At 45.8% G+C, this 26,050-nt stretch overlaps 1 protein-coding gene across 1 annotated transcript in view; it reads left to right on the top strand.

Moving 5' to 3' along the window:
- Positions 1-26,050, top strand: part of CFAP54 (cilia and flagella associated protein 54) — a 2,172,274-nt gene that overhangs the window by 730,394 nt on the left and 1,415,830 nt on the right. The window contains exons 27-29 of the mRNA XM_085653834.1: positions 12,642-12,764; positions 22,208-22,375; positions 24,644-24,752. Of these exons, the coding sequence (XP_085509960.1) occupies positions 12,642-12,764; positions 22,208-22,375; positions 24,644-24,752 (400 nt within the window). The remainder of the gene's footprint in view (positions 1-12,641; positions 12,765-22,207; positions 22,376-24,643; positions 24,753-26,050) is intronic.

Here is a 26,050-nt window from a genome sequence, read left to right as displayed (position 1 = left end):
GAGCAAGTCTTGCTCGCAACGAGGACAGCGTGCGAGTTTCCAATCGGAAGAACTGGATCCACTCTTTGCACTGTCGTAAAGTGCCGCCTGGATTAGTGGAGCCTGCTGTGTTGACCGACCATCAAGAAATCCTGACTGCAGAGAAAGGCCGTGCTGTGGAACCGGACGACACTGAGGAGCTCTTCCCAGACCAAGTGATTCCTGGAGGAAGAAGATATCACCTCAGACCGAGGAAGTGATTTTCTTTTTGTATCCAAAGATGTTGTCAGAACGGCCCTTAGGTTAGTGAAACGGAGAGCCAATGAGGCAAGGGGGGGGGGGATCAGCCCTGCATTAGTGTAGTGACACCCGTCTTGGCCCGCTGGTGAAGAAATCAACGGCTGCCTAAGGGGAAGAGTTCTGACAACCTTTTAGTTTCAGGAAGATATTGACTTCTTATTACAAGATGGAGAAGAAGACGATTCTCTGTGCGACAAGCTTTATTATCATTGTGGCTATTGTTGGTATAACCACATGGTTTGTTGAGGACGTGACTCCTGCCAGTGAGTTGCTTGTTTTGACCACTCCAGTGCCTGAGGAGCACTACTTTTATACCCTTCCGTATCAAGAATTGAAGCATCGTCAGTCTTATTTGAATAACACTTTCATCCAGATGTTGCATCATACCCATGTTGCTACAAATGCTACGAACTGTTGGATATGTGGTATGATGCCAGCTCATCAGAAGAAAGGAGGAACGCCGTTCATACCTCTTCCTTTCTCTCATAATGGCTCTTGTAGAGCATGGTACACTTTGCTTTTTGCCACACGGAAACCTACAGTGGGACGATTACTTTTCAGACTTAATAGGGAATGTCATCAGGATAAAGAAGGCTATCCACAAGCGAATGGGACAATATGGGAGTGGGAAGAATATCGACCAGAAAATGAATCGATCCCCTACATTTTCACGAATACCAGAGACACTGCTGGGAATGAGAAATTTGTGATTCAAGTGGCACAAGCTCAAGCGGATCTGTGTGTTCAGAGTGTGGGTTATATTCCTGTTGGTGTTAGCGACTGTATTATTGTTTTAAACATCGACGGATTAAATAATAGTACTTTCTTAGCCTCCCATAATACATACTTTGTATGTGGGAATAAGGGTTATTATCGTTTACCAGCCGGGTGGTCCGGAGTATGTTATGTAGCGTTTTTATTACCTCCTGTATTCTTAGCACCTGCATCCTATCATAAAGATTTGAAGTTGTTGAATAATGTGACTGTAAATAGGTATAAGCGTACTCTATCCATTGATGATGTTGATCAAACTGATACTAGCTTACAGCAGTATATTGATTTTAACTTAGGATTGTTTTTCTTTGTTGGAGCTGCCCTAAATAGTAGGAAGGTTCGCAGATTAACAAGAGTTGTAGAGGCTGTGACGAATCAAACCGCTGCTGCTCTTGGGAATCTTACGGAAGAATTACAAATTACTAGAATTGTTGCATTACAAAATCGTATGGTATTAGATGTTATGTTAGCTGACAGAGGTGGAGCATGTAAAATTATCGGAAGTAGTTGCTGTGTGTTCATTCCTGACCATACGCCATCAGTTTACAATGCCATTAATAAATTGCATAAAATCGCAGCTGAGATTCATACAGAAAATGGCACTTGGAACTTTTCTGGATGGTTTTGGGCATTGATCACTGCATGGGGATGGAAGGTTTTAACTGGTCTCTGTATTATTATAGCAGTTCTGTTTTCCTACTGCATCTGTGTTCAGTGTGGCCCTTTACTCTGTTCTCTATGTGTGTCATTCTGTATACCTGATAAGAAAGCTATTGCCAATGTCACCTATCAGAAACATTTAACCAAAGAGGTGGAAGAGATGATGAAAATTGACATATATGATGATTATCCTAATAAGCCGAATGTCTTCAGTAAATGCTGAAAGGGTCGTCTGTTAAAAACTAAAACGGCGATATGATTAAGCATTCACTAAAGACATGAATTCTCTCTAGTTAAAACATGTTTCCTGTCTTATGTTGCCTAATGTCCGGACTCCATTTTGTATTGTCATGTCTCCACGTGCTCTGCACGAGAAGAGTCCTATCTTTTTGTTAGTTGCTCTTGTAATCTGCCTAGTAACAGTCTATAAATAGCTCCTTTGTCCATCTGGCGCATGCCCAGACTTGACCACATCTGTTATCAGTTAGTCCTTGCTTGACCATGTTTTCGCGGGCTCAGGAAATTGTTAACTCCGCCCACATATTGATTCTGTATCGAAAATGTCCATAAAAGGTAATGCTTTTTGCTTCATGTTGTATCCACCCACTCATGAGCCCCTCTGTTGTGTATAAAAGGGGACCGTGTACTCAAGTTCTTTGTGCTACTCTATGCAATACTGAAGAGTGTTGTGTAGGTTGTAGGACCACCCTTAAGGGTTAATAAACTTTGTCTTTGTATTCGCAGCTTCCGTGCCAACTTCCTTCTAGCTTTTGTTACAGGAGAGCGAACCCTAGTATTCTGCGGGCCTAGCTGGGGCCTGTATTCATAAGCGTTCCCTCAGAACGAACGTTCTTTTCCCCCACAGACGTCTATCAATTATTTTGATCAGCAGAACGTACAGACTGGCAGATCTCCGCTATATTATGTTGACGATCGCTACGTTGAGAGTGAGGGTACGGGCTATAATGATTGCTAGGACAGCCAAGGACAAAGAGAGGGAGTAGTGTCAGTTCCAGTAGACCAGGATGGACCTTATGTTGCAGTGGTCACATTGGGTGTGGTAGAGCCTTTTCTTTTGGATACTGGTGCAGCGAAGAGGTCTATCATGCACTCTAAACTCCCTGGCGCACCTTTGTCTGGCTTAACGAATATTTCAGTGGGATTTTCTGGCGCCCCGGTTCGTAATCCAGTTTCTAGTCCCTTGTCTCTTTCTATTGGGCCTTGTGAATTGGAAGCACCCCTTATTCTAATGACAGGTTGTGGTGAGAATTTGTTGGGTCTGGATTTGTTAAAGAGACTGCACGCGACATTGTATTGTTCTCCTTCGGGAGTACACCTTACATTGGGTAAGAGAGTGACCTCTCCGATGTATCTGTCTAGAGATCAGCTTCCACTGGAATTGCGTTGTCTCCCTGATACTCTTTGGGCTATTGGTCCTAATGATGTGGGTCTTTTGGGGATTCCACCATATGTTGTGACGCTCAAATCGAATGTTAGATTGCCACGTATTCCCCAATATCGAATTTCGAGTGATGGTGAAAGAGCGCTTTTAGCGATCATCTATGATTTAATTGAGAAAGGTGTGATCGAAGAGACGAGAGGTAACGTGTGTAACAGTCCTGTTCTGCCTGTCTTGAAGCGTACTGATTCTTCTCAGCAGCCTTAGTATCGGTTTGTGATTGACCTTCGAGAGGTTAATAAGATTGTTGTGCCCCAGTTTCCTGTTGTTCCGGACATTACTGCTTTGTTGACTTTGATTCTAGCTTCGGCTGCCTGGTTCTCCGTCATAGACTTGAAGAACGCTTTCTTTAGTATTCCAATCGCAGAAGAAAGTAGAGATATTTTTGGCTTCTCTTTGGGAGGACGAAGCTTCCGGTTTAAGCGCGCTCCTCAAGGCTATTGCGAAAGTCCGTCCATCTATAGTCAGGCTTTGAAAACTCAGCTTGATACTTTTGTGTTGCCTGCGGGTGCTGCTCTTATTCAGTATGTTGACGATCTGTTAGTGACTGCTGATGATAAGGAAACTTGTAAAGAAACTACTCTTTCGTTGTTACAACATTTGTCTGATTTGCATCATAAAGTGTCACCTTCAAAGTTACAGTACTGTCGCCAAGAGGTGACCTACTTAGGTCATCTCTTGTCGAAAGAGGAAAGAAGGTTGACCCCAGAACGAATCCAAGCGATTGCTCAAATGACTGTGCCTAGTACGCAGAGAGAGGTACGCGCTTTCTTGGGTATCACGTCGTACTGTAGACAGTGGATTCCGAATTTTTCCTTGTTGGCAAAACCTTTGTTGGCTTTGGCTTGTAAGGATACACCGAGTCCTCTTCCCTGGTCTGACGATTGTCATAAAAGTTTTTCTGAATTGCGTGACGCGTTGTGTTCTGCTCCGGTGTTGGGTACTCCTGACTACAGTAAGCCTTTTACACTCTATGTTCATGAGAGAGAGGGTTGTGCAATGTCAGTTTTGACGCAGCAGTTTGGTGAGAAGCAGCGTCCATGTGCGTATTTTTCATCGATTCTGGATCCGGTAGCTAGAGCGTTGCCGAGTTGCTTGAGAGCTACAGCAGCAGCGGCTGTTCCAATCCGACAGTCTGCTGGGTTGGTGATGGATAATACGTTGGTGGTGATGGTTCCACATGCAGTGGACACTTTATTGAACAGAACAAAGACTCAGCATCTTACTAGTGCAAGGTTGTCGGGTTATGAGTTGACGCTTTTGGCCAGTCACGTGCACATTAAACGGTGTAACGTATTAAATCCAGCGACATTGTTGCCGATTTCTGTGGATAAGAATGGTCCAGAACAGCATGATTGCTTTCTTAGGACAGAAGAGGAAACGAAGGGTAGAGTTGATCTAAAAGATATTCCTCTTTCAAATCCAGATGGTACGCTATGGGTTGATGGGTCATGCTACAAGCTCCCGAATGGTGATACGACTGCGGCATATGCCGTGACGACATTGTGTACAATTGTTGAAACTGCACGAGTGAGCTATAATTCAGCACAAGCAGCGGAATTGATCGCATTAACAAGAGTGTGTGTCTTGTCTGAAGGATAGAGAGTGAATGTATATACCGATAGTCAGTATGCGTTTGGTGTAGCACACAGTTTTGGACGCTTGTGGAGGGAGAGAGGATTTCTTACGTCGCATGGGACTAAAATCCAACATGGACAGTTGGTGAATGAGCTTCTTGAGTCACTTACTCTGCCGAAGCAAGTTGCGATTGTGAAGTGTAGTGCTCACCGAAAGGTTACGGATGATGTTGGCCGTGGTAACGCATTTGCGGACGAAGTTGCGAAAGAAACAGCGAAAAATGTGATGGGTCGAATGTCTGTTGCGGGCCCTGCGAGATGGACTGGTGCGGCTGGAATGTGTGAGGATACGATTGAGAGTGTAAAATCGATTTAGGCCAAAGCTACGGAGAGTGAGAAAAACGTGTGGAGAGAAACTACGGGTAGATTGGATTCGACTGGTTGTTGGGTTGAGTTGTCGGAACACCAAAGATGGATGTTACCCGATGCGTATGTGCTTGCGGTGGTTACGATGGCACATGGGATGTCTCACATCAGTGCGAAAGGGATTTGTAAGCTGTTGGCTCCAGTGTGGGAGAATGGAGGAATTCCCAAGTGTGCGGAGAATGTGGTCAAAAATTGTATGGTGTGTCTGATGTATAATCCTGGTAAGGGAACTCCAACTCCAACTGGATGGTTTTGGGGACTGTTATCCGCTTGGGGATGGAGGATTCTGACGATCATTGGTGTGGCTTTAGCGATTCTTTTCTTGTGTTGACTCTGTGTACAGTGTGGTCCTGCCATATGTGGCCTTTGTGCTATTACCTGTGTTAGGAGACCGCCTGTCTTGAGAAAAGTACAGAGGGATAGGATGATGCTTCAACAGCACCTTGATGATTTGATAAATATCTACATCAATTCAGATGCAGACTGAGATTGCCTATGTAAGGGCAAAAGGAGGGTCTGAGGTTCCGTGAAATCTGAATCTGCGCTATAAATATCATGGTTCCGTTACGATTTTGGTAACAGCGAACCGTAACTAGTGAGTTCAGCTAGTACGTGTGTTTTCGTCACATTACACCAATGGATTCCCTGCGTATTTAGGGTTTTCGTTCCAAACCCTGGATTCCATTTTGCGCATGGTAGCCATTTTGTGGTTGCCCTCACATAGGCCGATGACTGTGGTTAAATGAGTTTTTTTAGTCCGGCGCACCTTAGCTCGAGTTCGTGCTGACTCCTACATGACTTGAGTGAACTGACCTCGTTGCCTGAGGCCGACCCTGCCAAACCCGTTCCCGCCCGCTAGCTGATCTTGATTAAGGGTCAGAGCACGGGATCTCGTAAAGTTTTATTGCACACAAACATGCCCATCCTACTTCTATCTGTTTCTGTTTCTTCTTTTATGGTCCATTTACGATATGGGTTGTGGTCTCTTTATCATGGGTCTGTCCGGCTTGTCTAAAGAAGAATGTTGGGATTGTTCGATGATTGATCATGGGCCGGACAACTGAAAAGTGGGTTTTACCGTCATGCGATACTTTTGGTGTGGTTACATGCGATTGGACAATTTGTAAAATAATGGGTGTCTGTCTGGAATGTGATGTTTTTGGCATAAAAAGGGATGACTTGCTTTGTAAATTTGAGCAGTCTCCTGAGAACTCATACCGTGATGACTTCTAGGACTTCTGTTACTGGCTGCAGCCAATAAATTCGATCCCTGACGCCACCAAGAAGTATCCTGTGTCTCTGTATTCTAAGACAGGTGAACCCGAAGACTTTGGGCGTGCCCCTGACGCCGCTGGGTTCTAAATACCCGGTTCTTCAAACTCATCATGATTCCCAACTCTGATATGGAGCCGGACTGGCATCACACTACATCAGTTCCGGCGTGTGACCAGACCCACACAGCCTGAATTTGAGACAGAGCCCTGTTTCAATAAAGGGCTCTCTAAAGAACATGAATGAAGGGAGATTCCTGTTCCTCCCTAGCAGAGTCTATGGTTGTTGACAACTGGTATGAGGACCTGGCTCAATACTGTGCTCTGGATACCTCACCAGACACTGGCCTCCTCTCTCCTCCCACTGTGGCTACTGAGGAAGAGGGTTCTTTTATAATGGTGATCCAGAGGGTGGCTGAGGTCCTGGACCTAAAGCTGGCCATGGTTCAAGTCAAAACAAATGTTTTGATGGAGGTGCTTCAGCCGGGAGTATCTCCTTCAGAACCCTTACTTCCCTTCAACAAAGCCCTCACTGATGTCCTGCTTGATACTTGGGCCAAGCCCTGCATCGGCACTCCTGTGAACAGGGTCATTGTTCACCGCCATCGCCCCACTCCCGGGGACCAGGCCTTCCTCTCCAAGTCACCCTACTGCTGAGAGTCTGGTGGTCTAGGCCTCAACGTTCCAAATCAATTTCTTACCACACCACCAGATAAAGAATCCAAGAGGCTGGATACCTTCAGAAAGAGGATTTTTTTTCTTGTGCCAGTCTGGCACTGCAGTCCATGAACACCGCATGCTTACTGGCTGCTATACCCATACTGTGTGGCATTCGGTTGCACAAGTGCTGCTTATGGTCCCGGATGAGGCCCAGGCCATAATTTTCCAAGCTATTGCTGATGGGCGAGACACAGCAAAGTTCACAATAAGATGTGGGTTGGATACAGCTAACTCAATGGGCAGATCCATTGCTTATTCTGTGTCACTTCATCATCACACCTGGTTGAAGAATACTGGCTTTTTGGTGGATGACCAAGTCTTACCCATGGGCATGCTCTTCAATGGAACCTGTCTCTTTGAAGGCAAAGCGGATTTGGCCTTGGAGAGAGATTCAAAATCAGTTGGGCCACTGCTAGGTCTTTGGGGCTCTCTGTGGCCCCACGACCGCTTCATTCCGCCTTCAGCCCCTTACGTGGCTAAGGTGCGACTAATCAGCTGCGCACTTTCCTACCAGCCACCATGGCTAGCAGGCTCTGTCCTTTCTCGTGGCCACAAACATCGAGGGCGGCTCTTCCGCTAAGGTGGAGGAGCGTCACCCCACTGCTTGCAGAGTGTAAAAAAAAAAGAAACTTAAAATGATAATAACCTCATTATTATCATTTTATTTTTCTTTGCTACAGGGCTGGATTAGGGCGGGGCGAGCCTGGGGTCACAGGGGGAGGAGTGGTTTGCACACTCCAAGTGTGCATGACTGCTTGGCCGGCCATTTCGGGCCGGCCAAACAGTCAGGCACAGTTTGCATCTTCCCCACCAGGCTTTAATGCACAGCCTGGTGAGGAACATGCACTGTCTCCCTGTCCCCGTCTGAGCACTGAACCATGGCACTCAGACCAATCACGGCACTGCATTGCTGCATTGTGATTGGCTATGGGTAGCCTGAGTGCTTCCTGGTTCAGACCAAAGAAGTGCGGCAACGCGGCGGAGAGATGGCGGCCGTTTTTAAACATTTCTGTTTGTTTATTTCAAACCCCTCTGCCTTGCCACCCCGTTCTCTGTTAGCTGCCACTGACAAATGTGGCCCCCACCAACGTTGTGGGGCCCAAAGGCAGAGGTTCGCCCAGTCCACTCCCTGGCAGCCGCACAGTCAAGGCCTCTTTAGCTTGCCCTCTGTCCAGCATGGGCATCTGGTTGGCTACAGAATCCGATTCTATAGTCAAGAATGTAGGGTGATTACAAAAGACAGATTTTCAACAGGGTTACGCCCTCCTGTTCAACAATAAACCACTTCCACTCTCTCTGTCCTCACATCAGCTGTTTGAGGACCACCTTGTGCTCTTGCGACAAGAAGTACTGGCCGTTCTGCCCAAAGGAGCTATTGAGAGGGTGCCAGCATCAGATGTAGGTTGTGGTTGCTATTCCCATTACTTTCTGGTGCCAAGGAAGGATCGAAGCCTCCGTCCTATCTTAGATCTGCGCCCTCTCAATGACTTCCTGGAAAAGATAAAATTCAAGATGCTTACTCTGGCTCAGTCTTATCTATCCTCGACCCTTGATACAGAATGGTAATTTTAGACTTGCAGGAGGCCTATTTCCACATTCCCGTCCTGCCTGCCTACAGATGCTACCTGCGGTACACAGTGGGCCAGGAACATTATCAGTTCGCTGTGCTCTCCTTTGGCCTTACTAGTGCCCCTCGGATGTTCCCCAGAGAGATGGCGGTCATTTCAGCTCATTTGTGGAGGTCAGGGGTTGCAGTCTTTCCCTACCTCCTCAACTAGCTGTTGAAGGCGGGCTTGCCCCAGGCAGTCACCCCCCACCTCCAGACTATGGCTGACCTCTTGCACTCTTTGGGGTTCACTATCAACATGCAAAAATCACACCTCAAAATCTCCCTTTCCTAAGAGCTGTTCTGGATACAGTGCAGTTTTGGGGATTATTCTCTGGAACAGCGAGTACAGGATATTTGGGCTATGATTCCAATGTTTAAGCCTCTATCCTTGATTTCAGTGAGACTGACTGCTGAGTCTCATTGCCTCCTGCCTCCTGTTGCTAAAGCATGCCTGTTGTTATATGTGGGACTGTGCAGTAGGACTTGAAGACACAGTGCGTACAGCATTGAGGGAATCTCTCCGACCTGGTCTAGATATCAGAGGGAACTGTAAAAGACCTGCAGTGGTGGCTCAAGGACCATGATTGGGTCAATGTCCGACTTCTATCTCTTCCTCACCTAGAGCTCTGTAGTGACAGATGTGTTATTTCTGGGCCAGGGCTGCCGCATGGGAGAATTAGCGATCAGAGTCCTCTGGTCTGCAGTGAAGTCTCAGCTCTACATTGGTCTGTTGGAACGAAGAATGATCTGTCTCGCATTGAAAGCCTTTCTTCCTTCCATCAGGGGAAGGCTATTTCAGCTGTTCCCAGACCCCACCACCTTCATGTAGCAGTGTAACAAACAGGGCGGTGTGGGGTTGTGGACCCTTTGTCAAGAGGCCCTGGTTCTCTGGACATGGCTGGAAAAGCAGGGTATATTCCTGGTGGGCGGGCTCTCTGAATGGTAGAGCAGGCAAACTCAGCAGTCGATTCCTATCGGCTCAAGAATGCCATGTTTATCTGGAGGTGGTGTAAGGTCTCTTCCAAGGAGGACCTTAGTTAAATATGTTCGCCACCACTGAGAATGTGTAATGTAAGCACTTCTGTATGTTGGAGTTTCCAAGATGACTCTCACACGGAGACGCATTTCACCTCGAGTGGAGCTTAGGACTCCTATACGCCTTTCCACCGATACCACTTCTGTCCATAGTTCTCAAGAAGATCAAGAACGACTGGGCCCAAGTCATTCTAGTGGCTCCAGACTAGGCACAGAGACTATGGTATCCCGAACTCCGGAGCATGAGCATCTATCATTCAGTCAGGCTGCCTCCTCTGGATCATCTTCTGTTGCAGCAACAGGGCAGGGTACTGCACCCAATCCTATCCCCTCTCCTTCTTCATTCATAGATATTGAGCGGCAACATTTAAGAGTGTTTGATCTCCCTCCCAAAGTATGTGATGTCATTCTGGCAGCCTGCCATTCCTCTACCAAAACCATCTACTTCTCCCAATGGGACAAGTTTGTAGCTTGGTGTAACTCTAATTAAGTTGATCCTCTGCTTGCACCCATGAATGTAGTCCATCTGTTTGTTCTATCCCTGGCCTGTTAAGGCTTTGCTTTGGGCACAATTAAAGGATATTTGTCTGCCATTTCCGCCTTTCTACGATTACCGGACCAATCTTCCCTATTTGTCACCTGTTGTCACTAGATTCCTTAAAGGTTTGCAGAATGTTTCTAACCACTCCCTTCATTATGCCTCGGTTGGACTTGAATGTAGTTCTCACTTTCCTAATTTGTTCAACTTATTCAGCTGATGCACAATTGCCCTCTACAGCTCCTAAGTTTGAAAACTGTTTTCCTTGTGGCAATAACATCTGCCAGGAGGGTTAGCGAATTGTGGGTGCTTTCATTTAACCCTCCTTGCATTTTGCCCGTTCGGTCCTCCAGAATTTCTTAGTTTGAAACATTCTGGAGACTCCCCTCCGGGGAGTGATTGCTTTGGTATCTATTCTAAGGTAAGGAATCTGTGGCTAGAAGTCTCTATCAGATGAACAAGTTACTTACTTTCTGTAATGTCCTATCTAGCTGCAGATTCTTTACAGACCATCCCATCTTCCTCGTTCTGCGACCTGTCTTCTCACATTTAGAGATTTATTTGGACCTCACAGGTACACTAGTCATTCTTCCTCAGCTTGGCTCTGTGCTTCTTGTGTGAAAAAAATGGTCAAGAACTGAGGTCAGTGTGCTGGAGTGGCGTCTATATAGGCACTGTGCACATCTCTTCTGGCACAGACTACGCCACGTAGAGCTGAAAGACACCATTTTCCTGCATGCAAGGGGGATTGCTCTACAGATTACCGGATCCAGTCTGATGCCTGGGAATATTCTGAGGCAATGAATCTGTGACTAGATAGTCTCTACCAGATAAAGCATTACTGTTAATGCTAATATCTCCCAAGTGCACTGGCTTTTTAAGTTGTTTGGTAAGGCAAAGTGTGCCCATATCTTCTATGACTACACACGTCCACTATACACTATACACACTCAGATGATCATATAACCAAGAGTAAAGGCTCATTTAGACATGACTGGAATATGTTGAGCAAAGTTGAGGAAAATAAGTTGACAGTGTTGAAGCCTTTTTTTTTGGTGGAAAGCAAATATGGACGCAGACAAATATGATTGAGCTGGTGATACTCTTTGCAGGTACTTGAATAAATCATATGATGAACTATGTATCGCCTTAGAAGAAACTGAATTATGGCAAACCAAAGCTCCCCCACCACCTCTGCCCACCTTCATGTTCATAAGTAGAATGCTATACTTAACCAGCAGGAGATTGAGAAAGTCAGGCATCAAAGTGAGTTTAAAGGATGTTTCAATTAAGGATAATAGGTGATAGACATACGTTAGGATGAGATGATGGATGTCAAGTATTTCTGACAGATGATATTGCATTCAGGTGGGCACCCAGTGAATCTTTCCCAGTAGATGAAGAAGAGACTGGTTTATCATTAGAAACTGAGGAGACTGCATCTGAAGACCACCTGAGACTGATTCTGGTAAAAGGCCAGTAAGATAGTAGGTTGAAAGAGAGGTTGGTGTGAAGGAGACAGATTATTGACACCTTGAAAATGCGTAACCATTTCTATCTCAGTTTATTAGCTGAGGCATATTTGTGATAAAGTTGCAGAAGATTGTCCTGGATAATTATATATGTAAGCCATTTATAGTTCTAAACAGTTTTAACTGTACAGCATCCACACTCTAAACTTGTCCTTTCTTACTATTGCTCTCCCCTCTTTGTTGGACCTACTATCGGGCACCTCTAAAGTCTATCTTTAACTCGTCTATCAGACTTTTTTTCATTTATCTCCTACGAAGCACATTTTACATCCTCTGCCCTTCTGTACTGGCTTCTGTCAAACTGTCATGTCCCTTTCTGATTTCCCCTTTACAATGTACTCATGCTCTTCCTTAGCATTATTCTGTTGCCCTTGTGTCCTGCTGCCTGGCTTATTTTTCCTTGCCATCTTTGTGCTCGGTCCAACTTTCTCTATTTCGAACTTCTAGTCCCTAATCATTAAAACACTATTGTGCTTTATGTATGCTCATACTATGTTCTCTGCTTGTTTCTTTGGGCTGTTTATTGTTTTGATGATGGTCCTGTTTGCACGCTCATATTTTTACTACATTACCTTCTTCGGTAATTTGGTGTAAGCGGTTTGTAAATCCAATTAAATTAAAAAAAACATCAATCTAATGTAACTGTTGCACTTGCTTTGTTAGTAGGCAAACTCTTTGCTAGGTTTTATTGAAATGATAATTCTCAACTACTCTCAAAATACTTATATTTACATATGTGACAATGTATTTGATATTCACAGATTCTAATTAAATCCTTGGTTGTACTACAAGAAATTCCAAGCAGCACCTGGCAAAGGAAACAATCTGCGTGTGTGGACAGTGTGCTGCACATGACTGCTTGCACCGTCTATTACATGGCACAGGTACGTTTGTGTTTTTAATGCAGGGAATAGCATGTTGTTTCTTATACACATAAATATAGTGAAAGAAAATAACCAGCATCAAATATACAGCATTAGCAGTGGAAGGGTTTCACTTGTAAAACTTGCATAAATCAGTGTATCCTCTTCCTTCTACCTGCTTCTTTAGGGGTCTGTTGGACCTGGCCCTGTGTACAGGGTCATCCCCAAACATTTTACCTTCCCCTATCCTGGTTTGCTGAATTCATTTTTGTTGGCTTTAGGACTCTGTGCACTTTACCACTGCAAACTAGTGCTAAACTGCTTGCGCACTCTTCCTAAAACATGGTAAAATTGTCTTACAACTGTTTGGAACATTAAATATACCTGGAAGTCTGTAGTAAAGTGGTACTACTTGTACTCTGGGCCGGTAAGTTAAATGCTACTAGTGGACCTGCAGCACTCATGTGCCACCCACTACAGTAGCCATTTAAAACAGGTCTTAGGCCTGCCATTGCAGCCTATAGTGCTGCTATAAACTGCCATTTCAGCCCAGAAAAATAAACCTTTTGCTAGGCCTAAACCTTCCTTTTTAATATACCTAAGCCCCCCCCTCCCCCAGGGAAAACCCTGGACAGCCCAGAGTGCAGGGTGCAGTGTATTTAAAAAACAGGACTTGGGCATGACCAAGATGGCGACGGCGTAGCAGCTCTTCTGAGGAGCTCCGTCGGACGAAGCAATTTACCTGATTACCTAGCCCTTCTCACCCACCGCTGACGCTTGGAGAACCCCTGGTGTGGGTGAGACTGCCGGGACGCACACGGACAGCAAGCCAGTCACCGTTGTCGCCCGAGGCAATCCGCTGTTTGCTGTGGTCTTGAGAGCGGTGCTGCTGCATTCATAACCAGTGGGCGAGCTATGGCCCGCGGCTTGGGCGGCCTGCCCCTTTCTCGCCTGCCGACAAAGCCTCAAACACCCCTGGAGTGGTCAAGACTACTGGGTTGTCCACAGGTGGCTGGTCAGCTGTTCTCGACCACCCAGGGTGACCCGCTGTTTGTTGCGGCCTCAGAAGTGGTGCGGAGCCACGGCCTGCAGCTCGAGCGGCCTGCTCCCTCATCCCCGCCGCCGAACATCAGAGGAACCCTGGTGTGAGTGAGACCACCGAGATGCCTGCTGACAACGGGGCAGACCCCACCATCCGCCCGAGGTGACCCACTGCTTGATGCGGCCTTGGGAGCGATGAAGCCACATATACAGCTGGTGGTCAGGGCTGTGGCCCGCTGCTGCAGGCGGCCCGCTCTGGCCCCAACTGAAGCACTGCATCACGGCTGCAGGCGGGTCCCACCAGGGCCGGAGGGGGCAGAACTGGTCCAGAGGGCTGCACAACATTAGTACTGGGACATAAGCCCCACAACAAGTGCAAAGAACAGCTGGTGGAACAGCTGCCTCACCAGTGAAGGGAAATGTGAGGAGTAAGACACCGGGACGGGCAGGAGAGGCAGAGAGAGTCCTAGACAGCTCAAGGTTTGGCAACCCGGGACATTGGGGGTGCAAGGGAAGGCAAACAGGGCCCTGAGAGGCATGAGAGGACACCATGAGGTGCAGCATCGCTAAAAGTGCTGTATAGACCTACAGACTGGTTCCAGCATTGAAGACACTAGGTCCCAACTGGCACCCTTAGACACACCCCCACACATCACACAGGCCCAGGCGGGGGCCCGTCAATTGGTAGGAGGTGGTTTCCTAGAAGCAGTGCCAGGAGTAGCCCCTTCGTAGGACGTTCCCTGAACACTGGCTAGATGCAGGGGCCCATGGAGTGAGAGCTGACGCATCCGGCGAGAGCCCAGGGAGATGGAGATGATGCTGATCAGGGGAGCTACAGGTCCGGAGGAGCAGACACCAGGTCGGATGGAGGATTAGGTCCTGGCCAAACCTTAATAATATACCTGGATCTTGCCGGTTGCAGTGCTGCCTGCGGGCTATCTGGGCGCCACGGGGTGCATCATTGACGAGTTGGTGCTGGAGGAGGGAGTCACTGGCGATCCGGAGCTGTGGGGAAATACAGCGTCTGGTGACCCGAGCGCCCTAGAGATACCTAGTTGAAAAGGGCTGGCGATCTAGACCGTAGTGAACAGCGAACTGCGCTTCTGTGGAGCCCGCCGACTGGCTGGGTAAAAGATGGTGTCGGCCCGCTCAAAGAAAGATCCCTCCATAAAATACCTCCTGAATAAAACCCACACAAAAAAACCTAGACATGCTCTGAGTACCCGCTGCTGGATCCGGCTGGAATGCCCCTTCAGGTGGTAGCAGACACCGGGAAAGAAGAACCGGTCACACGTTCCTTCCAAGAACAGCTGTTCGGTTCATTAAGGGAAGACTTTGCGGCCCTGCCACAAGAAGTAGCCACCGACATCAAAAATATTAAAACCGACCTGTCCGTGCTGGGGGACAGAGTGGACTCCCTCGAAAGGGCTGGAGACCACCGTGATGAGGAGCTTCATGACCATGAACAGGAACTGTTGCCCCTTGGAGACAAAAACGAGGAGCAGTACTAGCAACTGGAGGACTTGGAAAACCGATCCAGAAGAGCAAACATCTGCATCAAAGGGGCCCTTTTGCAAGCAGACGCAGGGAAGCTGGAGGATCTGGTGGTGCGCATCTTCTGCCATGTTACCCCAGAGTTGGGGGACGAGGACATATTCCTGGACCGCACGCATAGAGCGGGGAGGCCGGCTGTGGGCCCTGGCAGACCACAGGACATTTTAACCTCTCTCCATTCATATGCACAGAAGGAAATAATAATGTCGGCAACCCGCGGCAAATCGGTCATATCCTTTGAGGGCATGCAGATTGAGTTATACCTCTCCCCCATCACTCTCCAGAGACGGAAAACTCTGAGACTGGCTACAACTTTTTGGAGGGAACAAGGAGTTTGATAGAGATGGGGCATCCTTTCCAACTCATATTTATCTGGAACAATGAATCCCATAGGATCCGCACACTGGAGGAAGCACAGCCGATATTGGGCCTTGCACTAGAAGGTAACGCAGACCACAACCATGACGGCCCTACACCGCGCAACAAGAACAAGACAAGGCACCAGCACCGGGTTGGAAAGAGCCCATCACTGAAAACCAACGATGCTGAACGCCTCAGGGAAAACGAAGTGCTCTTGCGCCTGCTCCAACAACATGAAGAATCCCCAGAAGCTACTGGCTCATAACTGATCATCAAAGAGGAGATGCCCCGGTGCGCCTAGTCCCGCCGCGGTGGTGGGCAAGAGACTTCTTCGATGGTGCTTTGTCTGGCAGAGCCCCACCCTCCATCCTGTTTCTGTTCCTGAACTGCAGAATGGCTGATCATGGGGCAGACGGACCCTCCCCGGGTGGTTACATCTCTCCCCAGTAATGAGACTCTTTACATATGCTAGTTTATTTTGTTCATGTTGCTCTTTCTGGGCTTTCCCTTTACTCCTTCTTTATCTATTTGGGAATACTATTTATGCATGCTTTAAGAACCAAGTTAGTTGACATCCTATTGACTGCAATTCTTCCCCTGTGGAGGTTAGAAGTTGAGCATAGTATTAGCTGATTCACTCACCCTCATAGTCCACTACTTTACAAGAGGGAGCTCATAGCCGTAGACCAAAGATCACAAAGCAGTGGCGCGAGCTCGGTAGCACACCTACTGGACAGATTAGAGGGAACTCACTCCATTTGCAACCGATACCCTACCCTGCTCTCCATGGGGACTGCCTTTTCGCGTAGTCACAATCCCCACTTAGCAAGTCACGGGCCATACATATCACAGTCATCTGACAAATCCCCTTGAGATTCGCTAACCTAATTAGTCTCAATGTTCGGGGACTCAATGCCCCAGCGAAGAGACTGGCACTGCTTGCGTTCCTTAGGGAGAAAGGCTGCGAGATATGCCTGCTACAAGAAAAACATTTAACCCACTCTGACTGGAAACACCTCCGGTCTTGGTGATTTGATCACCAGTATTTCTCCTCAATGGCTGGGAAGAAGGCGGGGGTTGCCATCCTGTTAGCTGCACATTTTCAGGGGAAGATTCTATCAACACAAACACAAATCACGGGCAGACTGCTGTCCCTACGGGTGGGAATTGGAAACCGTACATGCACACTTGCGTCACTAAACGCCCCCAATCATTCCCCAGAATCAATCATTAGGAATGCAATAGGAGAAGTCCTGAGGTCTACGGATGAAGATATAATAATAGGAGGGGCTTCAATATAGTGCAAGACCCCGTAAATGGATAGGTCGATCAAAAGGTCTGGGAAATCTGGGTCACTCTCGGGTGCCACGCGAGCATGGTTGGATGAGGTGTGACTGGTAGATGTATGGCGCCAGCGAAACCCCAACACAAGAGGATTTACTTTCCACTCGCCCGTGCACCTGACTTACGCCAGAATAGATTTCTTCTTGACCTCCCCTGGCATGACCCGGGTTACAGTGAATGCCGAGATTGGGGTGGCTGCACTGTCAGATCACTCCACCATCATTATCTCAGTGGCAATTCCGCAAAGCCCATTCCACAAAAAGGTATGGCGACTCAACCACAGCTTACTCACACATGAACCGAATGTACTGGCAATACAGAAATCCATGCAAGATTACCTGAGCATCAATGACAGCTACACAACTATTGCACTGCTGTGGGACAACTGAAGTCAGTACTTGGGGGCCAATTAATTGCCATTGCGGCCATACTTAACGGGGACAGCAGAAACAGGAGTCTGCAACTGGAAGAAAGGGTTAGGGAGTTGGACGGGGTCCACTGAAGCACGGGCTCTTCTCAGTCGAGAAAACAGATGAAGGCCCTGGACATGGACAGGGCAGAATATGCGCTCCTGCGCACTACGCAGAAGTATTATGAGGGGAGAAACAAGGTAGGTAAATTATTGGCTTACAAGCTACGAGCACAAACGATTCAGCACAGAATACAGGAGCTTGTGGAGCCGGGAGGGGAGGAACTGAAATCGGATGAACAAATAGCAGGAGAGTTTGAATGTTTCTATGCAACACTCTACTCCACGGAATCGCTTAATGATGCGGCTGCGGCAGACTATGCTGCACGTTCTCTGGTCACCACACTCCCGGCAGCAGAGGCAGCTAAGCTAGAGGCTTACATAAGCCCCGAGTAGATGACCCGTGCTATCCTGAGGTTCCCCCTAGGCAAGGCACCTGGGGAAGATGGCTTTACATCAGACTTTTATAAAACATTTGCAATTACCCATGCCCCCTATTAGCTCGCCTCTACAACTCGTTTAGCATGACTGGGGGCCTTGCACCATCCATGCAAACCGTGACAATTGTGGTTTTTCCTAAGCCTGGAAAGGATCCAGGAGATGCGTGTCATACTGACCTATTTCCTTATTGAATGTGTATCTGAAAATCTTTACTAGCATCCTAGCGGCCCGCTTAGCCCATTACATGCAGGGCTTCGTATCAATCCAGGTTCATACCCGAGAGGGGTTGTAGTGATGGCACGCGTCGGCTGTGCCACCTTTTTGACAAGGCACAATGTTCCTGGACACTGGCCCTACTCTTGTCAATAGATGCAGAAAAGGCCTTTGACAGGGTACATAGGCCGTACCTACAGGCGGTGCTGGCTAAATTTGGTCTGGGGCAGAGATTTAGGCAATGGATATAATGCAATTACGCCTCCCCAGTAGCGAAGGTCCGGGGAATGGCACATCCTCCAAAACGTTCCAGGTCTCTTGTGGAACAAGACAGGGGTGCCCCTTGTTGCCCCTGCTATTTGCGCTCTATATGGAGCCATTCATGGAGCGCATTCGGCAACAGGCTGACATCCAAGGCATCTGCATGGGAGACAGGGAACACAATCTCTCACTGGGAGCAGATGACATACTACTGATCCTGACTTTGGGGGGTCTGGAACCTAAGAGGACACCTAGTGTTTAGGAGGGGCGCGTCCATTCATGCAGGGTGCAGAGTCAGCCGTCACTCACCCATCCCTGGCCACCACACCCTTGATGCCCTGCATGGTGGCATCAGCGCCCCTGCTCTAGAGGACGGTGCTGACAGTGGCGCTGGAGGAGGTTAGCAAGGGATCCAACCTCAGCCGCAGGCAGATAGCTGACAGAGGCAGCCACCACCCTAAACCAGGACTGAGCTGCAGGGAAACAGGAAGTGTTGTGCAGGCAAATATCCAGCCTCACATCCCGACGGGCATTTGGTTGGGTTGTACTCACTACCGCACTATAAAAAGAAAAGATTCACGAGCGGAAAAGACTATCTCCAAACAGGAAGTGATATCACTGCTTGAAAATGTTGGGAGGGGTGAGGGACTGGGACGGGAGCACCAGGCGCAAGGGGAAGAGGGAGGGGCTGGAATGTATGTTTCATGTTTCGGACCGTTTTTATATTATGCGCGACTGCTGCTCCACGGTAGAACAGCATTGTAAAGAAACAAACCTTATGAACATGGCATGGACAGAAAGCAGCCATTGCGCATAATATAAAAATGGTCACACACAAAAAAGAACCTAACATGATCAGGTAAACAAAGAAACAAACCTTATAAACATGATCCAGAAAGAAAGCAGCCACTGCATGCACATAATTTAAATAAAGACATCTTTTGAATGTGGCCCTAAAAGAAATCAGCCTTGGCGCATAATATGAAAGTTTTCAAAAAGAGAAAGCATGGCACATGTGAAACAGGTGCAGCCCTGAAATGCTCGTTGTACATAGAAAAAAAAGTGCCACAGATACCAAATTCAAGAACAAAAGTGGAAGTAGACAAATCATGCGGCAAAATCCATGGAAGTTAACTTTGGAGAAAAAGGTGAGACATGCAACAGCCTTTAGCCACTTGGAGCCTACAATATTTGAATGACACTGACAAAAGTCAATCCAAAGCAGGAGACAGGCTGTAAGCCCATGGACTGAATACAGCATGTCGAGAAGACAGTGCAAGCGCACTGCCTAGGCTCGACCTGAAAATAGGGTCCAGAAAAAAGGTAAAAAACCGGGGGTGACCATTCAGATAAGTTGGATTTGCTCCCCTTGGTACCAGCAGACTGTAGGTTATGATGAAGTTCAGTTCCATGAGGCGAATTCCTGCTTCAGCCAGATGTGGTTGTTCAGTTGACTAAAGCCCAATCCAGGAACCTGTCTTTGACCTTATGGTCACAGGTTTGAATCCCAGTGGATCCAGTCAGCCTTTGATAATTCTGAGGTTGATAAAATGAGGGCCATTGAGGTGAGTAACAATGTCTGTTATTCAGCACCAAGATGCCTTAAGAAGTGAACATGAACATCACAAATACATATGTTAAAGAGGAAGGTAAAATCGAGATTCTTGTATCTGAGCAACCAGAAGGTGCTTGGTCTGATGGCTGACTGACGAGCTCCACGTATTCCAAAGAGCATTATAGATTATCATCTAGATAGAGCCATTACTTCAAATACTCAGGCGACTCCTTGCTTTCTTTACTTAACAAATTATTACAAAGAGTTCTCCTTCTATTTGATGGTCAGAAACGAGTATTTCAAGCAATGATCCTCTTCGGACTGGATTATTGTAAAAGCTTGTTCCTAATGAAAAGCTACATTGCCAACCAATTGTTTTTGAATACCGCAGTGTGCATGATGTTCGATTTTTAGGCAACATTTGGCTTCCTATTGAGGCGAGAATCTTGTTCAAAACACTAGGTGTTACTCACCGGGCTGTAGCTAAAATAGGCTCAAATTATGTTTAAGAAAATTTCCAGGTCTACACCTTGAACACCTTTGTTAGAAATAAAGAGCTGGAGGACGAGCTTTCCGTCTGTTGGCAGCTAAACATTGGAAGGTCCTCCCACTGTCGCACAGGAAACAAGCAAACGGCCATCTCTACTTTAGAAAATCTTTAAAATCCCTGTCCTTTGAAAAGGTTCCTGTTCTTGCTGTCTCCTTGTCCACTTCCATTTGTTTCAGCTTCAGTGCCTGGACACCCTTCTGGGTAGCAGTCACACTCTATGCATATAATTTGTTCTGATGCCGTGCTGCCTTTTCAGTGTCTGTTCCTACACACTTTTATAAGTACTCCTGTTTTCTGTCTTCATTGCTCATTCTTCATATGCTAGTTCATTTGCCCTGCTGATTCGTATCCCATGTGATCCTGACATTGCTTCCTACCTTTTCATAAAACCTACAGCTAGTGCTTACTGCTACCTTTATTGCCTTTTCCTTTCTGGTCTTCACCTTTCCTATTTCCCTGTCTTTGTATCTAGTTCCCTATCCTTTTGTACTCCAGTTCCCTGGTTTATACTTCAGTTACGAGATCCTGTTATTCCAATGTGACACTAGTTACAGCACCTTTAGCATTTGTTAGAGTTCAGCTGCATGCTCTTACTAAAGCTGAAGTCAGTCAGAACATCACTTCTCAATGCCTTTATTAATCCTGCTGGCACTGCCCTCAGTAAGATCTCTACTTCACTGTGCCTTTAGCACTCCAGTTTGATTCTGCTTCACAGTGTCTGCAGTGTTCCAATCACCTTTTGCTGTTGGCCTGTTATTCTTCAGTCTTCTTTTCTATCTTCTGTACTTCAGTTCCATATAGTTCTACTCTATACCCCGTCTCCCCTGCTATAGCCCTCATTTGTTTGTTATTTCCATAATGTCTTGTACTTCTGACTTTCCTGTTTGTATCTTGGGATTTACTGGTGAGGTTTTTCTTTCTGTATTACTTCTACTTGTGCTGCCTGCTAGTCATTATGTTGAAAGGTTTGCTGCTAGCAATAGACTTTTTCTGCTGGCAGAGGTTGCTGCTAGTTTCTCAATTAGGCAGAGTCTGTCCCCACTTTTATTTTGACCTGGGCCTTAGCTTTTAGAGCGCTCTATACCAACAGTGTACACAGATTGCTGTTTTCCGGAATCAGTGACTAATATCTTCTTGAAGGACCCATACACAGACTGCAGTTTCTAGAGTCGAGCTTCTTTCATCGTGCTACGGGCCGGACACAAAGTTCTCCAGTGCTGCTCTTTTACTTCTTTCTTTGAGCAAGCAAAGTGAGCCTCTGCTACAGCAACGTCCTCAGAATGGCATCATTTCCAGTATGGCCCTAGAACACCCTGAGCCTAGTCTCTGTACACAACTGTTGGAACTCCAGTTTGTCTCTCATAGAATATTAATCCTTAGTCTTTTGCATTTCATTGCCTCGGCTGCTTCTCTCCTCCTCTGTGGATATTTCCACTATACCTTTAGGGACTGCTTCACTGAACCATCTGCTAATTGTGTACACCCACGTCGAACAGCATTTCTGGGAGTGTGCATCACACCCACAGTTTTATCTCATTCAGAATTGGTCAAGAACTCAAGATCATCCTTTTGTAACTTATAATTTGTGTTTAAGAAGCCAAATATGCTTATCTTTTTCTTTGATATGTCATATTTTAGAATAGGAGCACCACCTTAAAGTACATTTCTTTCATCAGATTCTACGTTCATGGGATGAATATGAACTGGCAAAGGCAGTCATTCAATGCGGCAAAAGACTGCTCGACTCATCAGACAGTGCTGCAAACGTGAGCGTTCAGCTTAATAAAGTAACAAGTAATGAAGATTTCGAGATTTCATTTGAAGAAAAAACCGATGGCGTACAGGTACTGCAAGAATTGCCTTTCTTTATACTACCTGTCATCGAGGAGTCGGACTCACCATGCATGACCTCAGTGCAAGAGTTTTTTTAATTAAATATTTCTGTTGTTTTCATTTTCTTGTTAGTGAAGAAGACAAAGAGTACACATATATTGTAAAATGGTATATGGATGTGCCAAAAGTTGTAGCAAAATACATTATTCATTCACTGTGGAGTTATGAATGTCTGTTCAGCTGTTAACGTGCTAATCATACTAGTAAGTTGTAAAAAGATGAAGTACTTCTGAAGCTTGCTCTCACATGGTCCTGTTCATTAAGTTTGTTTGTGAGTAAGTGTGGCTTAAGCCTACGCCTCTGAGACCAAATCACATTTAGTCAAGAAAAACAAATGTTGTGAATCTGGCCCGCAGCAATCCTTTCTCTTACAGACTGCCCACAGCTTTACAAGAGCTTTTACTAAATAACTCATCGAGGATAATAGAAAACAAACAAATTAAACTGAAGGCGGTGTTAGCTGTCTCACAGTATCCTGTGCACCTAAGTTGTCACCAGGGACATCCTAAGGGTTTTGTGAGCCCTGGGCCAAACGTATCTTGGGCACCCCTATTCCAAACAAGTTTGATTTAATGATCCAGTTTCAGCACTTTCGTGCCCCCTTAAGCCTGGTCACTGACCCTGCACAGGCACACACATCCACATTCTAAATGTGTTTGTATAATATTCAGGGATAGTGTCTTGTGTTTTCAAAATTGTTAACAAAGCAGCAGCTCCCTAATATTACAGCAAATAATCTCTGTGACCACCCCCTCCCATTTCTCATATGTGAGGTCCTGTTTTGATCTAAAATAACTTTTTTTATGGATGTTGCAAGAGACATAAACACATTTCTCTGCAAATTCTCTGTAATTGACTTTCACACATCACCCACATGAACAATACATTTAAGGAAAACGAAATGTAAAACAATCAGTTTGTGGATTATTCAAGGTCACCAGAGCTGGCTCTGTGAGGGGGCCCCCTAAAAGACTGGGGCTCTGGGCCAGGGCCCACTTTGCCCATGCCTTAAAACTTCTCTGGCTCTTGTCATCTCCAATTGTTTGAACATTTCACTGATACCTGCATTTATCAATGGACGTGCACTTTTACTACAGCAGGGTTTCCATCAACTTTTAAGATACCTCAGAAATCTATTTTGTTTCTTTCGATTTTAATTCAAAACTTTTTAAAACTATGAAATTGATATTTTTAATCTTTGCATATTTGTATAGCGAGTTACTGCATATTTGTATAACCAGTTACGTATAGAGGCTTGCGCATGTGTGTATGGAAGCGAAGGATTTTTTTTTGTGATGATTCATGAAGACGACGTTCGTTTGGGTCTGACACGTTTTAATATTTATGTTCGCAATTTCAATGATTTATCACTTTTTTAATTACATCATGCTTCTTTAAAAAGTAATGCCCTCATTTTAGAGATCCTTGCTCTAATCCCATTCGTTTTTATCACATTTAAAATCTGAATAGTATGATCCACAGAAGAGCAACAAGACACATCGAAGTCAGTGTTCTTTCAGAGCTCTAAGGAAATGATTTTCTTTTGGTGGCCTCCAGTCTACCAATTATGCAATTTTTAATCTTCCGCTCGAAGAACCTGAAACTGAAAGAATATTGTACCACTAATGATAACTTGATCATCGAGGAGTTTAAAGGAGGATGGAAACAATTTGCTGCAAATCTCATAGATAAGCGAATACATTAAAGTCTTGGGTTCATGAGAACACGGTTTCCCTTACAAAAAAGTAAAACATTCTGAAAAATAGTTAGCAGTCACCTAACAGTATCAATTGGTTATATGTATTAAAGCCTTTGTGCTTTCCCTTTTGTAATATAATGGAACCATTACTATTTTTTTTAGCTCACACTCTGAGGTTTATGGAAATGTGTCACGAACCACTTTTCTTATAATAAATTAAATACCATTGTTTTGTGTTTAAATATTTTATTAAAATAAGCAATTGTACCATATGAAATATACAGAATTAGACAGCAAAATGTTAAGTCAACTAAATGTCACATAAGAATATCACTCAGTAGTCCTAGCAACCTTTGATTACAAGACCTCCTAGAAGTCTAGGTCAGATTTTGCCAAATCAGCAAGATTCATAAAGTCCCCAAAGGGAAAATAACATTTTGTAATATGGCTCCATCCTTGTACTCATTCTAGCATTGGCCAATGGATCTCTACTTAAATTCTCTTTCAATTTTAATTTAAGCCTGATCTCGTGAAGAAGAATGCGAAAAAACCCACATCAGTCATTGTTGAAAAGGTCAATGAACAGCTAGCTGCACTGGAAGCCAATCTGCTCAAAATAACTAAACCTTGTAAGTAACTTGAAAAAAAGACTGCTTTCAAATATTACAATTGCACATATATTTGTATATGCCTGTATGTGATGTTATGTTATGTCAGGAAAACCTATAGAGCGCACATAAACGCAGGGGTTTCTTGGTGCTGTGACAACCAGGAGGGAGAGGAAAGATGGCTCAGGCTAATCAAAATCTTGTTTGAACTGCTGGGCCTTCAAAAGCTTCCTGAACCTCAGGAAGGTAGGTTCCAGCCTCATAGAGGAAGGGAGAAAGTTCCATAATATGGGGCCAGGACAGAGAAGCTCCTGCTTTCTGTTGCTTGAACTGATGGATCCTCAACTGCTTGTCAAGTGAGTACTTGAGAGGTCGAGGAGAAACATACCTCTTAATTCTCCTTGCTACAAAGGCTGGAGCCTGGTCATGAATGGATTTGTAAATAATACAAGCCGTTTTAAAATGAGCTTTGTGCTTGGCGGGAACCCAGTGAAGCTTTATTAAGGGAGGAGAGATATGGGAATGTCTAGGCAATATACAGAATGTCCTCGTTGCTGTATTTTGAATGATTTGTAATTTGTGTAAAGAAGTTTCAGGGAGACCCAAATACAGGGAGTTTGCATGGTCCATGCGGGATACAATCACTTCTGCCATCACAGTTTCAAAGCCTCGGGTTACAGAAGAGGAGTGACATTCATAATGGATTTCAGCAAGCCAAAGCACTTTACCATGACTGCCTTGATTTGAGGGATCATACACAGTTGATTGTCTACCACGATGCTTAGGCTCTTGGCAGAGGCTGAATGGGAGGGTCGCTGAGCTCAGAGGGCGAGTAGGTGTTGGCCCAGAGATCTGTCCTGTAATTGAGAATAAAGCAAAACCAAAGGGAATGATGGACGGAGTGTTGAACAATGCAAGCACTCACCCCCAGTCAACTGATCTGGGTTTAATCCATCATCATTCTTTAGCTCACTGCGCCACCCCAGTTCAGACATGGCCATATGCAAATCAGTCCTACCCTGTGCCTCATGGGAACAGTCCAGCCCTAACTGCCAAGCCAGATCAGTTGACTGGGGGTGAGTGCTTGCATTGCTTAACACACCATCCATCATCCCCTTTGGTTTTGCTTTGTTTCCCCTAAATTGGCAGGTTATGCCCAGACGTGGGTCCCTTGCTCATTTTGCCACTTAATTCAAGCTAGCCTGGCTGATACCAGCTGATTAATCAGAAACCGGTCCCAGGATGCTTGTTTCCGGTCCAGGGAAGACATGGCTTGGCAGTTCGGGCTGGACTGTTCCCATAAGGCACAGGGTCAGACT

Source organism: Triturus cristatus, chromosome 4_1, assembly GCF_964204655.1.
Source record: "Triturus cristatus chromosome 4_1, aTriCri1.1, whole genome shotgun sequence".
Classification (NCBI taxonomy): Eukaryota; Metazoa; Chordata; class Amphibia; order Caudata; family Salamandridae; genus Triturus; species Triturus cristatus.
This window is presented reverse-complemented; position numbering and strand designations above follow the sequence as displayed.